The 18,795-nt window shown below is 45.0% G+C and overlaps 1 protein-coding gene across 1 annotated transcript in view; it reads right to left on the bottom strand.

Moving 5' to 3' along the window:
* The window catches only part of TTYH1 (tweety family member 1), a 182,194-nt gene that overhangs the window by 100,628 nt on the left and 62,771 nt on the right, over positions 1-18,795 (bottom strand). The window contains exon 2 of the mRNA XM_044278176.1: positions 12,843-13,015. Within this exon, the coding sequence (XP_044134111.1) occupies positions 12,843-13,015 (173 nt within the window). The remainder of the gene's footprint in view (positions 1-12,842; positions 13,016-18,795) is intronic.

Raw genomic sequence — 18,795 nt, 5'->3', positions numbered from 1 at the left:
AGCGTAACTTCGGCCTTCCCGCTCACCGCCTCATATGCGACGTGCCCACCAGGTGGAACTCCACCTTGCACATGCTGGACAGACTGTGCGAGCAGCAGCAGGCCATAGTGGAGTTTCAGCTGCAGCACGCACGGGTCAGTCGCACTACAGAACAGCACCACTTCACCACCAATGACTGGGCCTCCATGCGAGACCTGTGTGCCCTGTTGCGCTGTTTCGAGTACTCCACCAACATGGCCAGTGGCGATGACACCGTTATCAGCGTTACAATACCACTTCTATGTCTCCTTGAGAAAACACTTAGGGCGATGATGGAACAGGAGGTGGCCCAGGAGGAGGAGGAGGAGGATGAGGAAGAGGGGTCATTTTTAGCACTTTCAGGCCAGTCTCTTCGAAGTGACTCAGAGGGAGGTTTTTTGCAACAGCAGAGGCCAGGTACAAATGTGGCCAGCCAGGGCCCACTACTGGAGGACGAGGAGGACGAGGATGAGGAGGAGGTGGAGGAGGATGAGGATGAAGCATGGTCACAGCGGGGTGGCACCCAACGCAGCTCGGGTCCATCACTGGTGCGTGGCTGGGGGGAAAGGCAGGACGATGACGATACGCCTCCCACAGAGGACAGCTTGTCCTTACCCCTGGGCAGCCTGGCACACATGAGCGACTACATGCTGCAGTGCCTGCGCAACGACAGCAGAGTTGCCCACATTTTAACCTGTGCGGACTACTGGGTTGCCACCCTGCTGGATCCACGCTACAAAGACAATGTGCCCACCTTACTTCCTGCACTGGAGCGTGATAGGAAGATGCGCGAGTACAAGCGCACGTTGGTAGACGCGCTACTGAGAGCATTCCCAAATGTCACAGGGGAACAAGTGGAAGCCCAAGGCCAAGGCAGAGGAGGAGCAAGAGGTCGCCAAGGCAGCTGTGTCACGGCCAGCTCCTCTGAGGGCAGGGTTAGCATGGCAGAGATGTGGAAAACTTTTGTCAACACGCCACAGCTAACTGCACCACCACCTGATACGCAACGTGTTAGCAGGAGGCAACATTTCACTAACATGGTGGAACAGTACGTGTGCACACCCCTCCACGTACTGACTGATGGTTCGGCCCCATTCAACTTCTGGGTCTCTAAATTGTCCACGTGGCCAGAGCTAGCCTTTTATGCCTTGGAGGTGCTGGCCTGCCCGGCAGCCAGCGTTTTGTCTGAACGTGTATTCAGCACGGCAGGGGGCGTCATTACAGACAAACGCAGCCGCCTGTCTACAGCCAATGTGGACAAGCTGACGTTCATAAAAATGAACCAGGCATGGATCCCACAGGACCTGTCCGTCCCTTGTCCAGATTAGACATTAACTACCTCCCCATAACCATATATTATTGGACTCCAGGGCACTTCCTCATTCAATCCTATTTTTATTTTCATTTTACCATTATATTGCGATGCTACCCAAAGTTGAATGAACCTCTCCTCTGCCTGTGTGCTAGGCCTAAATATATGCCAATGGACTGTTGCAGTGGTGGCTGACATGAAGCCTGATTCTCTGCTATGACATGCAGACTAATTCTCTGCTGACATGAAGCCAGATTGTCTGTTACGGGACCTCTCTCCTCTGCCTGGGTGCTGGGCCTAAATTTATGACAATGGACTGTTGCAGTGGTGGCTGACGTGAAGCCTGATTCTCTGCTATGACATGCAGACTGATTCTCTGCTGACATGAAGCCAGATCGTCTGTTACGGGACCTCTCTGCTCTGCCTGTGTGCTAGGCCTAAATATATGCCAATGGACTGTTGCAGTGGTGGGTGACGTGAAGCCTCATTCTCTGCTATGACATGCAGACTGATTCTCTGCTGACATGAAGCCAGATTGTCTGTTACGGGACCTCTCTGCTCTGCCTGTGTGCTAGGCCTAAATATATGCCAATGGACTGTTGCAGTGGTGGGTGACGTGAAGCCTCATTCTCTGCTATGACATGCAGACTGATTCTCTGCTGTCATGAAGCCAGATTGTCTGTTACGGGACCTCTCTGCTCTGCCTGTGTGCTAGGCCTAAATATATGCCAATGGACTGTTGCAGTGGTGGGTGACGTGAAGCCTCATTCTCTGCTATGACATGCAGACTGATTCTCTGCTGACATGAAGCCAGATTGTCTGTTACGGGACCTCTCTGCTCTGCCTGTGTGCTAGGCCTAAATATATGCCAATGGACTGTTGCAGTGGTGGGTGACGTGAAGCCTCATTCTCTGCTATGACATGCAGACTGATTCTCTGCTGTCATGAAGCCAGATTGTCTGTTACGGGACCTCTCTGCTCTGCCTGTGTGCTAGGCCTAAATATATGCCAATGGACTGTTGCAGTGGTGGGTGACGTGAAGCCTCATTCTCTGCTATGACATGCAGACTGATTCTCTGCTGTCATGAAGCCAGATTGTCTGTTACGGGACCTCTCTGCTCTGCCTGTGTGCTAGGCCTAAATATATGCCAATGGACTGTTGCAGTGGTGGGTGACGTGAAGCCTCATTCTCTGCTATGACATGCAGACTAATTCTCTGCTGACATGAAGACAGATTCTCTGTTACGGGACCTCTCTCCTCTGCCTGTGTGTGTGCTGGGCCTAAATATATGCCAATGGACTGTTGCAGTGGTGGCTGACGTGAAGCCTCATTCTCTGCTATGACATGCAGACTGATTCTCTGCTGACATGAAGCCAGATTCTCTGTTACGGGACCTCTCTCCTCTGCCTGTGTGTGTGCTGGGCCTAAATATATGCCAATGGACTGTTGCAGTGGTGGCTGACGTGAAGCCTCATTCTCTGCTATGACATGCAGACTGATTCTCTGCTGACATGAAGCCAGATTCTCTGTTACGGGACCTCTCTCCTCTGCCTGTGTGTGTGCTGGGCCTAAATATATGCCAATGGACTGTTGCAGTGGTGGCTGACGTGAAGCCTCATTCTCTGCTATGACATGCAGACTGATTCTCTGCTGACATGAAGCCAGATTCTCTGTTACGGGACCTCTCTCCTCTGCCTGTGTGTGTGCTGGGCCTAAATATATGCCAATGGACTGTTGCAGTGGTGGCTGACGTGAAGCCTCATTCTCTGCTATGACATGCAGACTAATTCTCTGCTGACATGAAGACAGATTCTCTGTTACGGGACCTCTCTCCTCTGCCTGGGTGCCGGGGCCTAAATATCTGAGAATGGACTGTTCCAGTGGTGGGTGACGGGAAGCCAGATTCTCTGCTATGGAACCTCTCTCCAATTGATTTTGGTTAATTTTTATTTATTTAATTTTTATTTTAATTAATTTCCCTATCCACATTTGTTTGCAGGGGATTTACCTACATGTTGCTGCCTTTTGCAGCCCTCTAGCCCTTTCCTGGGCTGTTTTACAGCCGTTTTAGTGCCGAAAAGTTCGGGTCCCCATTGACTTCAATGGGGTTCGGGACGAAGTTCGGATCGGGTTCGGATCCCGAACCCGAACATTTCCGGGATGTTCGGCCGAACTTCTCGAACCCGAACATCCAGGTGTTCGCTCAACTCTAGTGATGATCTATACCACAGGGAAATAAACAAAAGTGACAATTTTGACAACATGTTTTTGTTCAGCCATGCATTCCAGCAAGAAGAGGCATGGTTGGCAATGGTTGACAGGGATAGGGCTAACCACCCTGTCTAGCACCAGTCCAGCATAAAACTTCCTTTATTAAATCATGGAAGTTGAAAAAAGTAAAATCAAAAGCAAGACCTATATGTTTTGAATCCCACTCTTAAACCTGGCATTAACCATCGTGTTCTTCCCCTCTTGGTAGGAATAGGCTGGTCCTGCCAGGACGGAGGGAAGTTCCAGAGTAGAGAAAGTGGAGGAAGGAAGCACATGCCAGAGGTCCTACTCCTAGAGCCTGATTTGATTTTTCTGTGAGAATGACTAGCAAGATTGGGCTTCACAGATCCTGTGGCTGGTAAGGGAAAAAAGGTCAGACACCCATCCACCTAGAATAACCACCAGGCTATTCTAACTTCAGGCCTGTACCACACAGTGGACAACTATACCCACAAGTGCATGCTAGTGCCATCTAATTGCCACACAACCAGCCACCATACCTCATCACCTGGTGCCAGAAACTGCACTTTGTACTTTATACTGCTGGATGTGCCACAAGTTATATTTTAAGAAAAGAGAGACTGTTATACATTTATTCAAACCACATTGTGACACAAAATCTGATCAGAGCCACTACTATTTTCATCATGTGCACCAAATCCTGATCTGCCTGCTGCACAGGATTGTGCCTTACTATTGTTACCCTAACTGCTTTGTGGACACTAAAAGAGACCTTATTGCCTTGCTGGAGGGAATTCAGTGGACGTCACTACCATATAGTTTTAACAAGACTCCTTGAGGGTGTTTCACATTCACCACCACTTGCTACCAAGGCCCAGAAATGTTTATTTCACTGTGCATCAGTAAAGAAGGGGTAAATTGTCCATCTTAGACCTGCGCTATGTGCGCTAAAGCTCCGCCTCTCCAGCAGATGAGCAGGCAAGTCTGCCCTATGCTTCGCTGGATGTGAAAGTCCAGCCAGACTCCCGTTTTACATTCTGTCAAGGCTAAGGTCTGTGGGCTTAGAGAAAAGCCTGTCCTTGAAGCGGGGAAGGTTGCCTGACTTCAAGATTAAATCGTCTTGCTGAAGTGCACAGACCTTTAATGGACAGCCCCACCACATGTACCATAATGGCAGGTAGATGAGCCAGGCCTACTGAATCAGCGGTTGCAGCTGTGGCTTCCGCTCCACAGCTAGGCCTGGGTGGCTCTTTATTTGGTCTCCCTGCACTGATAGCCAGTGCGATACCCAAAGTCAAGAATATGGGATGCAGTAGCCATTTCAACAGAAGGCCCAGGTTAAAGATTGGGTGATCCAGGTGCTTGACCACCCTCACCCCAGTGACCCAGTGCTGGACCAATGCATCTCTGTGACCCGAGGCTTTGGATTCCTTTTTGAATCTGAGACCCAGGATAAAATCAGTGTCAACAGCAGGTCAGTCAAGGGGTTCTACCTACTATCTGCCCTTCATAGTCTAAACCAAGGTGATCAGGTGGAATACCCATGCCTGGTCCCGGGGCTCATTTGGTACAACTGGCTTTGACCTGAGAGGAAGATATCAGCACTGTTGGAATTGGCGAATGGTGTTGGAGCTCATTCCTTCTTGATCCAGGGGTCTTTTACATACTGAAGATGAGAGGGAAGCTGTTCCCCCTGTGGCTACTAAGGGTTGCCAATGTACCATGAGATCTTACCAAGAACTGCAAGAGTTGATGCTGTGAAATCACCACCAGATGGTCCTCTCATTCATCTAGAAGAGGAGTAAGAGTTCCCCCCCTTAGTTGAGGAAATATAGGAGCGCTAAGAATGTCAGAAGAGTAAGAAGATTGGGACTGGCTTTGTTAGCTAGTTTAAGTTTGGACCCTGAACAGCCACCTTCCTGCCTCTTGTCTTCAAATAACTCCCCCTGCACTGCAATTAAAGTCCAAGTTGCGCTAGTTGTGCTATTCCTCCTCCTTCTCAGGTTTTTGCCAACACCTTGCCTGAGATGGGCCTGTAATGTTGAAAGAGAGCTGTACCCAAGACCTGGGGGTATCTGCAATTGTTTTATATGTGCAGTTATGTATTATGTTTTTGTTCTGCTGTGCATTCCAGGAAGAAGAGGTATGGTTGGCAATGTTTGGCAGGGACAGGGCTAACCACTCTGTTACTCCCCTCTTGGTAGGAATGGGCTAGTCTTATTTCCTGCCAGAAGGGGTAGTTCCGGAGTGGAGAAAATGGAGGGAGGAATTATATGCCAAAGCTCCAACTCCAAGAGCCCGAAAACAATTTTTCTGTGACACCCTTACTCTAGGAACATTGCCAGAATCAAGGTACAGCTTTCACAAACACTACAGCCGATAAAGTCAGCAGAGTGACCAGCAAGATTCAGCGTCACAGTCCCTGCTGAAGGTGAGGGAAAACAGGCCAGACTCCCGTCAGCTAGAATAACCACCAGGCCATACCAACTTGAAGCCTGTACCACACAGTGGACAGCTATACCCACAAGTGCCTGCTAGTGCCATTTAATGCCACTCAACCAGCCACCATGCTTCATCATCTGCTGGATGTGCCACAAGTTATATATTTAAGTAAAGAGAGACTGTTATACTTTTAATTCTGGCCTGATGACATGGTCCAGAGGAGCAGAGAATGATAATAGTAATGTCTCTGGCTACCACAGTTATTCACATAAATCATAGTGGCAGTTGTCACACCGATGCTCCCTAGGGCTGGGACAGTGGTAGGAGGGGCTCCTTTCTTGATGGTAGTTGGGTGTCCTTGGTGTTATGGGTCCGGTACATGTGAAAGTACAGAGATTTAGGTCCTGTGGCCGGCGAATGGTGTTAGAGTCACTGACCAGGCCAGTTATAGAAGACAGACAAGTCTTTCTTTAGTAAAGTATAAAATGGGAGTTGTAGAATATCCAACAGTATCAAAACACAGTTCCAAACAATTCACAGTGCAAAGGTTTCCTGATAGCATTGCATGGATATATGCAAAGATGGGGGTTGTAGCACTCCTCCTCTCCTTCTATCTTTCCAAAGTCTCTCTCTGTAATTCCCAGCTGAGAGGTACAGGATTAAGATACGGGTTGCCAGGACCATGTCTACGTTTGGAAGGATGTATTAGCAATGTCCCTCTCACTGCGGTACATCAGAACGTTAACATTTAAATAGCAAGAAACCTATTCTGGGGTACTACACATAAAACAGTATCATACTCTTATGTTTGGCACATACCGTACAGACCAAAAGTTTGGACGCACCTTCTCATTCAAAGAGTTTTCTTTATTTTCATGACTATGAAAATTGAAGATTCACACTGAATGTGAATGTGGAATTATATACATAACAAAAAAGTGTGAAACAACTGAAAATATGTCATATTCTAGGTTCTTCAAAGTAGCCACCTTTTGCTTTTATTACTGCTTTGCACACTCTTGGTATTCTCTTGATGAGCTTCAAGAGGTAGTCACCTGAAATGGTTTTCACTTCACAGGTGTGCCCTGTCAGGTTTAATAAGTGGGATTTCTTGCCTTATAAATGGGGTTGGGACCATCAGTTGCGTTGTGGAGAAGTCAGGTGGATACACAGCTGATAGTCCTACTGAATAGACTGTTAGAATTTGTATTATGGCAAGAAAAAAGCAGCTAAGTAAAGAAAAACGAGTGGCCATCATTACTTTAAGAAACGAAGGTCAGTCAGTCCGAAAAATTGGGAAAACTTTGAAAGTGTCCCCAAGTGCAGTCACAAAAACCATCAAGCGCTACAAGGAAACTGGCTCACATGCGGACCGCCCCAGGAAAGGAAGACCAAGAGTCACCTCTGCTGCGGAGGATAAGTTCATCCGAGTCACCAGCCTCAGAAATCGCAGGTTAACAGCAGCTCAGATTAGAGACCAGGTCAATGCCACACAGAGTTCTAGCAGCAGACACATCTCTAGAACAACTGTTAAGAGGAGACTGTGTGAATCAGGCCTTCATGGTAGAATATCTGCTAGGAAACCACTGCTAAGGACAAGCAACAAGCAGAAGAGACTTGTTTGGGCTAAAGAACACAAGGAATGGACATTAGACCAGTGGAAATCTGTGCTTTGGTCTGATGAGTCCAAATTTAAGATCTTTGGTTCCATTCACTGTGTCTTTGTGCGACGCAGTAAAGATGAACGGATGGACTCTACATGCCTGGTTCCCACCGTGAAGCATGGAGGAGGAGGTGTGATGGTGTGGGGGTGCTTTGCTGGTGACACTTTTGGGGATTTATTCAAAATTGAAGGCATACTGAACCAGCATGGCTACCACAGCATATTGCAGAGGCATGCTATTCCATTCGGTTTGCATTTAGTTGGACCATCATTTATTTTTCAACAGGACAATGACCCCAAACACACCTCCAGGCTGTGTAAGGGCTATTTGACCATGAAGGAGAGTGATGGGGTGCTGTGCCAGATGACCTGGCCTCCACAGTCACTGGACCTGAACCCAATTGAGATGGTTTGGGGTGAGCTGGACCGCAGAGTGAAGGCAAAAGGGCCAACAAGTGCTAAGCATCTCTGGGAACTCCTTCAAGACTGTTGGAAGACCATTTCAGGTGACTACCTCTTGAAGCTCATCAAGAGAATGCCAAGAGTGTGCAAAGCAGTAATAAAAGCAAAAGGTGGCTACTTTGAAGAACCTAGAATATGACATATTTTCAGTTGTTTCACACTTTTTTGTCATGTATATAATTCCACATGTATTAATTCATAGTTTTGATGCCTTCAGTGTGAATCTACAATTTTCATAGTCATGAAAATAAAGAAAACTCTTTGAATGAGAAGGTGTGTCCACATTTTTGGTCTGTACTGTACATCAAGAGATGTCTTTGATATATGCACTGTCTTTAAAGGGGGAAATTTTATGTGAACAGCATATCATTTTGACATCTTTCCCTCATAAGATATTGATAAATATGCCCCAGTGTCTCTCCTCAGAGTTCCTCCTTCACCCATTGCAAAGAAAGTTTAAAATAAGTCATTCTTTATCCTTTCCATCACTGCAGGGAGTTATACTTCAGTTGGTACATTCACATAACACCTTAAAGTAGAAGACCTGTATGTAGGACTTGTCAGACATAAGTAGGTAATATTGCCAGTTTGATGGATCACAAGCTTTGAAGACTTAATTTTTCAGTTTGTCTGATATATATGGTGATGTAAGGACTTGGAGGAAAGTTTTATCCCCTAGAGCTGATACATTTAATCTTTTCAGTGTTAGAAGGGATTGCAGAGAATCACTCTGTGTTGTATTGTATACTAGGTAGCTTAGGATGAGATATTTTAGCCAAGCGGCAAACATCTTAAAGAATCATCAAAACTATCCCAAAAGGAGAGAACATCTCTTGCGACTAGTTATCTAGGTTACCGACTGTCCTATCGGAAAATAGAAGAGGCTGATTATCAAGCCTTCTTCCTTATTGTTCAAGGTCTTATTCTGTTCTACTAATTGCATCTTATGTTCTAATCATTAATTTCAGTTTTTGAAATGTTATCCACACACTGCCAATGATCCTTTACATTCCCTTTTAATAAAATACCAAACTTTTTTTAACTCCTATATAAGGATAAAGGGGCCAAGCATGGCCTATATGGGTGTAGTATGGGTTGTAGTGCTGACAGTAGCAGTGGAGAAGTAATTTAGGTACCTTGGTGCTGACATGCTGTGCTTATATCTTTGTGGCCCCAGCTTCAATATAAAACTTTCTTGACAACATCATGGATTCATTTTTCCTACTAATAAGTACCGCCATTGCTCAAATGATTTGTTTGAGCTCCAGAAGAGACAAATCATGGCACCCCACATACAGTGGCATGGAAAAGTTTGGGCATACCTGGTCAAAATTACTGTGAACAGTTAAACAAGTTGAAGATGAAATGCTCTCCAACATGAAAATGTAAAATATGAAAATAAAAAATAGTTTTTGCTTAAAATACAAAGGAAATATGTCATCATTGCCTTTATGCCTTTTGGGGATCATTTAATCTTCAACTTGCTTAACTATTCACAGTAACAGTAATTCTAACTAGGAGTGCCCACTGCCCAACCTTTTGCATGCCACTGTAGAGGGTAGAGGGTAGCTGCTGGTAACAGGTTCCCAAACCAGCAATAAAACTGATAATTGAAATTTCTGCACATTCCAAAATTGTTCATGTTTTTATTGTTTTCCCATGCTTTTAGGTGCAAATCAGATGATAGGCAAACGTTTTCTATCAGCAGACCTCTATCATTGTCTAGACAGAAAGACTTGAGGAAAGCAAGCTCACCAGTGCAGCTGTACTGGGGGCGACAGCCTTTAAGGGAGGCTGCCATGATAAGTTTTGGGGAGCGAGGGGATGCAGGGGAAGTCGGTGAGGGCTAGTGAGGTGAGGAAGGGGTTAAGTGGAGGGTGGTAGTGGTTAGGGGAGGGGGAGGAGCTGGAGGTTTATAAGGGTGGCGCCAAGGGCTATCTGCGCCATCTTTAGTTCGAACAATCTCCCACCCACCCTCCCATTTGTTTGCGGGGTTGGGTAGGTGTCGTGTGTGGGATGGGGGGGCACTGTTCTGGTGGTGTTCTTTCCATATTTGGTACTGTACGGAAGGTCGATTCTGTTTGTCACGGCAGTTGGGGCGGTAGGAGGTCCTGGAAGCTGGGCTAGGACTTGGTGTTTTGTGGATGGGGGGGGCCTCAATTGGTGGGGCTGGACTCCCAGGTTTTGGTAATCGGTCGGTTTAAGGGGGATACAGCACTCGGGGGTCTCCGAGCTGGTGTGGTGCGGCTGGAGGCAAGTTGTATTTACCCGGGTGTTTTGGTGCACTTGTTTTAAAGTGAAGCTAGGGCTTTCAGGACCTCCTTCGTCGGGTTCATGATGTACATGTTTTGATGTTATGTTTGTATTAATAAAAGGCTGTTGTGGCCATTTAATTCCAATATCTGCCTCAGTGTCTTTATTGGGAGGATGATGGAGTGGGGGAGGTTGGTAGTTACTGGTGAAATAGGGTGGGGAGGACCCGAGGGAACTTCCCCAATAACCTTATCAAGTGATTACATCACCATGCTTTCCTCATATCTTAGTGTCTCAGGATTCAGATGGCCTAAAGAAGGTCTTCTGACTGAAAACATTTGCTTATTTTGGTAGTGCATTCTCTTTAGAGATGAGATAATCAATTCTAAATTTATCGGATTCATCATGAGTTTCACAAAAATTCTTCTGCCAAATAAATCTGAAGTTCAGCGATTCCCTTTGGTCAAACACTGCAAAACTGCGCTTGACATTTAACTTTTTCTTTAGCGAGAGAACCTGCAGACATCTCCCAGTTAAAACCAGATAGTGACATATATCCTATATCTAATCAGTTTTTATTTTTGATTGAAGATTTTTTTATATTGTTCATTGAACATGATTTTGGGAGCTGCCATATTGCCTTAGCTGTTGTTAACAGCATCTATATGTGCTTTACAGCAGCCACCTTTGGCCTAGGCTTGCTAGACTTCTGGCTTCCTGACTAGGCGTAATGCCTAGATGGACAACTGGAAGTCCTCCTTTTTAGTGGCTGAGTGAGTCGGCATCCTCAGTCATTTGCTAGGGTGGCAGAGTGACCAACTTTGACAGTGACACACAATGGCAGATGGCAGTCAGTGCAGACAGTAAAAGCAGCTGTAACTTACTCTGTCCACAATCCTCCTCTCACTGCAGCTCAGGGAGATACAGTCCCGGAAAGCTGTAGTAAAGGACCAGCCTGTCAGCCTTAACAGCGCTGGCTCCATACCTTCTTGGGATCCTACTTCTGATGAAGGCAGCTGAACAGCAGTTAGATCCACAGTGAGCCCATCAACATACAGTGACTCACCAGTGACTAGACTGCTATTAGAGAAGCCACAGCCTGTATAATGTTCAGGACAGTGCACTAGGGACAGAACGCTTGGTTTAGGGTGATGGTGCTTAATGGGGAAAGGTATGGCCTAGGATGTCCTCCTTTTTAGGGTTATGAAAGTGGCCAGCGTACATGGGCCATAAACACAATGGATAGGAGGGGGATCTCACTGACTTCTATGATAGAGTTTACTGGGCATGCTCTGTGACCTCTGAAGAGGTTTGGAGGGAGTAGATAAACTTTGACAAGCACTTATTATGAATGATGGATCATGTGTGTCTATCTATCTATCTATCTATCTATCTGTTTATTGTAGGTAATATCTGTCGTTCCAATCTGCATGTGATGATAAGCAGATAGCTGCATTAAAGTGATCTGTACATACCAAGACGTGGCACCTATTATGAGACTTAGTGGCCATGGCAAAAACGGCAGGATTCAATGTTTTTTGTTTTTAACATAGATATTGACATTGGAAATTAAAGGGCTTTGCCACTAATATAAATGGATTCCACCCAACATATATTACTGTTTCATCACTTTCCCATATTCCATTTATCAAAACTGCCTCATTTTAAAGTTATTAGCCTACCATTGCACCCCGTGGGAAATCTGTTTAGATATTTAGTTACTGTAGGTTATGTCCTGCTTTGGAGCCTTGTAATATAGGATGTAGGATGTGATCTTCTGAAGTCAGGACACATCTCACTGCCCTAAGCCATGATGACATAGCAGACACATGACAAACCAGGATTCAAGCATGGGGGATAGGACAAAACTGTAAATGAGGCAAATTAAATAAAAAATACCCAAAGAGGAATGGGAGTAATTGATAAAAATACACTTTAGAGTGAAAAGTAGATTTATAATGCAACCCCTTTAAATATAACATCACCAAAAATTCTTTAATAATATGTTTAACATAAAAAAATGATTTAAACAGCAGGTAATTTTCTGATTATACATTCCCTTTAATATGCTTGCTTGGAATCAATGATAGCAAATAGTTTCAATACTGAATTTACAGACAGTCATTCCCAGTGGAAAGGTCTGTGCACAATCTGGGAATTCCTGATCTTCTAATGTTTTCTGTTTTTGAAGCTTTGGCAGTGAAAGGTATGACCACACAAGCAAGGCCTGACGTGGTAGCATGGAGATGAAGTATATTTATCTTTACCCAGGTTTATTTGGCTTTACAGAAAGGCAAATTCTGTATGTCTGGCAATGACCATAATGTAGCACCATGGTGGTCCCATTATTAGTGGATTATCTGTATGTTCTGCTACTACACTAGACAAGCTCTGCCAGTGTAACTTTATCTACTATAAATCCGATCCAATTTCAGAAATAGATAATGTTGGAGACTCACCAGCATATGATGACAGCTGCAACGCAGCTCCAGGTGATGCAGCAGACACGGTTGCTCTTAGAGTCTACTTCTTCCTGACGACTGCAGCAGCAGAATTTGATTAAATACACACAGATTAAGACAAGGCTGATGGCCAGGCAAAGTCCCGCAATGCCAGCTAAGAAAAGGAGAGCCTGGAGAAAAGAAGAGAAAACAATATTTAGGATATAAAAGGCAGAAATACTGGACAATCTGTGGGGTTAAAGCTTCAATTTATGGATCGTGGGGTGGCATTGTAGGCAAAAACAGAAGTAAAATGGACTGTTCCTAAATTATGGCAAGGGGATGCCATTGTTCCCTGACCTTTGCAAGGTCTTCTGGTCTAGAAAGTCAAGAAATAGATTGACGTGGCCCTTCTCCCTTTAAAGAGGGCTGTGAGAAGGACCCAAATGAGTACTATGGTGGAGATAGCACAAGTTGACCTTTCAAAAAAAATCTGTAAGTGCAATTTGTAATTCAAACACGTGGTGATTTGTTTATGAGGTTGAATACCTTTACAGGGCACTGTGCCTAATTACTTTTTTAAGTGGGTAAATATTTTTGCAATGTACAGTACTTGAAAGGACGCCACTGAAGCAAATGGATCTTCTGACTAAGAGAATTAAATTGGAGATTCCAAGTTACAGAAACCTACAGAAGGCAATACAGTAGATCAATTGAGGCACCTTTATCGAAAAGTTACAAGTAATTCAGGTTTTTTACCACAAGAGATGTCAAGGCTACAGAGAACTGGGATTTATAGTGTTGACATGAAATATATAATGTAATTTACAAGATTATTTAAAAATGCGGCAGCTATGTAGGTTCAGTTAAAACATCTGTACAACTAGGGGGTTCCTACATATCTACTCAAATTAGATGAATATATTGTTAGCTGCAAGATTATACCACCAGTTGTCCCACACATTTCCTACTGCAGAAGAGCTTTCATTCACAACGATGTATACAATCCAATGAGGATTACCACTGTCGTGTATTGATAGTAGGGGGTTACTGATGGAGGGAAGTCCCCTGTTCAGGACCCTTATATATTAATCAATAGAAGAAATGCTACAAAGAAATCACACCTATATTAAGAACCGAGCCCTGAAAGTGCTGGAGAGCGCACTGCACATGCACAGCCGCCTTCCATTCATTTTCTATGGAGCTGCTGAAAATAGCCGAGCGCTGGCATGGCTATTTCCGTCAGGCCCATAGAAGTGAAAGGGAGAAGTGGTCGGTCATGTGCAGCGCGCTCCCATTCACTTCTATGGGGAGAGAGCTTGGTGGTGGCCAGACCGGAGCCCTCCAGCCACCACCTTGCGGGGCGATATAGGTTATATAGGTGCAGATCCCAGTGGTGGGACCTGCACCTATAAGACAATGGAGGCATATCCTAGCGATATGCCCCCATTGTCTGAGATGAGACAACCCCTTTAAGCAAGGACAGACCTTCTGTGAACCCATCTACTAAGAAAAAAATTCTTGACCAGCCATATCAAGCAATGCGTAGTCAAGGACATATTATTTAAGCACCCCATCTGATATCACAAGCCAGCAACAAAAACTGCAAGTCATTTATTCACCCCATAAAGTGAATTTTTCACCTCCGGCAAGCACTATTAAGTATGGTAGTACATGAACAAAACTGCTGCTGTAATTTGCATCTTTATACTCACCCCCGGTCCCCAATGTAAACATGGTGTGAAGTTTGAACTAGCCATGGAATGCATTGAGTGGACTTCTGCAGTCCTGTCCATTAAGTGTGCATGCTCAGGAATCCCCTCAATGTATTCCACAGCCGATTTGAAGGCACACATTGTGGCAATATAAGTGAGTATCAGCATACATATTACTCATCTGGAGTCATTGGCAGTCGTACTATTCATGTATTACAGTATTTAATAGGGTTTATCAGAGGTGACAGATTGCCTTTAAGTCATTATTGCTAAGGTTGGAAAATACTAGCACTGTGTATACTACGGAAGGGGAGCAGATGGATATAAGTTGATGCCACCATATGTCCCTCTATATTTATTAAATTAATAAGCATAATCTTTCAGCAAATTTGAAAAGTAGGATTTTGATAGAAAATAAGCAAATATTTTAGTCGATGAGATGTGGTTGAAAGAAGTCATCGTGGTGGTCTGTGTCAAATGAAGAAGATGAGGAAGAGAATATCTACAATTAAAGGAGACGTCACTGGTGTAGTGCTGTATTCTCCTGTATGTTTTATAGCACTGAAAGACTATGCTGAAGGTAAGGCTCTATTGGTGCTGTAGTCAGTGTTTCACCTACTCAGCCCCGACTTCCATATCTTAATTGGAGACAACTAAAGGAAGAAGTGGACAGAATGTGGCAGATGGTGCTGGCCACCACAGAGGTGCAGCTTCTGGGGAAGTATTTTGCTTATTGACGCTGCTGAGCCAGTATTTTGTGCTGCACTGTGGTATTCTGTTCTGCTGTATCAGCATTTTGTGCTAAACCGTGTTATTTGGTTCTGTTGTGTCAGTATTCTGTGCTGCACTGTTGTATTTGGTTTTGCTGCAGTGGTGTTATGTGCTGAACTATGGTATAACTGACCCTACCTCCTTGCGTTAGCCCTGTCTAATTGTATTGCCGCCATCTTCTGCCAATCTGGACCCATCTACAACATGTGATTATTCTTTGGTCTTTATCCAGGGACACTTTAGGTTTCCAATCTGTCCCTGAGTGTACCTTTACAGCAGGAGACCTCCTTCTCTCTCTTGGGCCTAAGCCTATAACAGGGGTGGCCAATGGCTCTTTGTCTCTTTAAGTGCGGCTCTAGTGGTGGAGCTGGGAAGCAGCTGCTCAGCCTAGTATCAGTTAGAGAACATGGCACGCGCCGCTCTCAGCAGCGTGCCATGTTCTCTTCACTAGCACAGTGGAGAAGGAGGGAGTCCCTTCCTCTCCACTGTGACGCGGCTGCTGCTGCCACCAATGGGTAGATAGCAGGGGAGAAGGGGAGGGGCTGTGGCCACTGTGCCACCAATGAATGTAATTAACATATTAATTCAAGTATAGGAGGCAGCGGGTTCCGGCGGCTGTATCACATACCCGGCACCTGGTCTCAAAAACAGGGCATGTGATCTGCTGAACCGTGGAAATTAACCCCTCAGGTGCCACACCTGAGGGGTTAATTGCCACGGTTCAGCGGACGCATGCCCTGTTATTGAGGCTGGGTATGTGATACCGCCGCCGGCACCCGCTACCTCCTATACTTGAATTAATGTGTTAATTACATTCATTGGTGGCACAGTGGGCCCCCTGTATTAGTATCATTGGTGGCAGTGGCAGGGTCACCTCCCCTCCTCTTCATTAGTGTAAGTGTAATTGCTGGGCTCCGATCGGTTACCATGGCAGCCAGGATACTACTGAAGCCCTGGCTGCCCTGGTAAGCTCCCTGCTGCTGTGTGTACTATGCACAGGGCAGCAGGGAGAGTGTGAAGTCCTATTCACCCTAATAGAGCTCTATTAGGGTGAATAGGACAAGGGCTTCTAGCCCCTAAGGGGGCTAATAGTAAATAAAAAGTAAAAAAAAAAAAAACACCAAAATACTAAAAGTTTAAACCTCTCCCTTTCCCAATTTACATATAGAATTTACAAACAATAAAAAAGAAACATATTACATATCGCCATGCCCGAAAAAGTGTAAACTATTAAAATATAAAAAAATATTTCCTATGCTGTAAAGCCATAACAGTAAAAAAATCACAGCTGTGCGATTTGCCATTTTTAGTCACCTTGTCCCTCCCAAAAAAAGGATCGGACTGTTCTATTATGGGCCGGATGTTCCCTAAAATATGAATTGCACACAGCTTTTTGGGTGTTTTATTTTTTTCGCGTGGTATCGAGTATCGCAATACTTTTTGATGGTATCGAAATCGAATCAAAATTTTGGTATCGTGACAACCCTAGTAGGTGGAGACACGCAATATGACCTGACGCTGTGCGCATCAGGTCACAGTGGAGACCATGTCAGACCTGCAGAGTAGCAGGTGCCTGATCAGGAGGCCGGTGCCTGATCAGGAGAGGTAGGCGATTTCTTTAAATTATTGTACTGAGCATGGGGGATCTGAGCATGGGGGGGTCCTGATCTAAGCATTGGGGGTCTGATCTGAGCATTTGGGGTCTGATATGAGCATGGGGGGACTATTCTGAGTATGGGGGTAAGATTTTAGTATAGGGGGTCATATTTGAGCATTGGGGGTCTGATCTGAACATGGGGGGTCTGATCTGAGCATGGGGGGTCTGATCTGAGCATGGGGGTCTGATCTAAGCATGGGGGGTCTAATCTGAGCATGGGGGGTCTGATCTGAGCACGGGGGTCTGTTCTGAGCACGGGGGGTCTGATCTGAGCACGGGGGGTCTGATCTGAGCACGGGGGGTCTGACACTGGGAGTCTGATTTGTGCTGTCTGATCTGAGCATTGGGGGTCTTTTTTGGGGGGTCTGATTTGGAGTTCTGATGAGGATTGGGGATCTTATCTTAGGTCAGATGAGCACTGGGGGTCAGATAAAAAAAAAAATCTTAGTTTTCTCCGCTAAAACCTAGGTGCATCTTATAGGGCGAAAAATACGGTGACTTGTGTGTAAATGTGTAGCTTGTGGCTCCTAGTAGTCATACATTTTTTTTCTGGCTCTTTGTGTCTGTAAGGTCGGCCACCCCTGGCTTATAAAATAAACACAAGATAGGTATGAATAAGCCAGTTAGCATCTGAACGCAAAGATGAGTGGCATCCTGGGATAGTGGTACATTGCTGGCAAACCTATAAGAGGCATGGAGAGGCAGTGTGTTGTTGAAGGAAAGAACTATCTTATATCTATCAGTATAATAAGACGCATTCCCAAAATCACTCCAAATCCCTTTTTGACATAAATTATTAAAACAACTCCCCCTTTTGTGGCTCTCTGGAAGGTTGCACAAGTTGATTGAAGGTGGTTGGCATGCTATTTGTGTACTCTTCAGAATACATTGAAGCACTACATGTATCCAAATGGTTGTCACCAAGAAAGCAAGCCAAGTGGTTGTTAGACAACTTGAACTTATATAGATCCAGTCTATTTAGCGTACTACTGTCAACAACGTCTAAGGTTAGTTTCACACTACTATTAAAACTATCCAGCAGGCCTTTCCAGCAGAGGAATAGCTTACCAGAGTTCATCATATTTGGCATAGCCAAATAGGGATGCCGCACCACAAGACCCCTTTGATTATAATGGGTCCCAGCTAGGATCTGGCTGGTTTCTGGTATGAGTGATGGGAGTCAGCCGTACAAAAACCAGTGCAACCACAGTTTTTGTCCTGTCAAATTCCGGCACTAATGCTGGAAATAGGCTGGATCCCAGCCGGGTCCCTTATAGTCAACTGGGTCTGGCAGTTACTCAGGCCCTATCTAGCTATGTTGGATATAATGAACTCTGGTCCTCTGCCGGAACAGCCTGCTGGATAGGTTTAATGCTAGTGTGAAACTAGCCTAACTAGAGATGAGCAAAACGTTTTACCAAGTTCAAGACCCAGTGCATTAGATATTTGCCAAATATAGAACATTTCTGAGTCCCCAGTAGAGCATATTTCTGCCTGGTGACTTCAAGGGAATGGCTGTGAGTTTAAGTAATGCTTATTGTATATGACTCAGACTGAGCACATTATTTAATGGGATGCTTGGAGCACTGAGTAAGAGCAGACAGTGAGGTCACCCTCTATATCACCTAAAATAGTCCTCATAATTCTGAATGTAAATAGGGAATGTATCTGACAACTACAGCATATATAATTGCATTCTGAGGTTGTGTATCAAAGCTGTCTGCTGGAAAACTGGGTCAGCGTTGTATTGTGGAACCCATACGATAATCACTGCACCCAAAGGCACTCTTTTATCCAAAAGATGTTTCTGCTAATTATACTACATGTT

This window comes from Bufo gargarizans, chromosome 2, assembly GCF_014858855.1.
Source record: "Bufo gargarizans isolate SCDJY-AF-19 chromosome 2, ASM1485885v1, whole genome shotgun sequence".
Lineage (NCBI taxonomy): Eukaryota > Metazoa > Chordata > Amphibia > Anura > Bufonidae > Bufo > Bufo gargarizans.
Note: the sequence above shows the minus strand (reverse complement) of the source record. Positions and strands in the feature narration are given on the sequence as shown.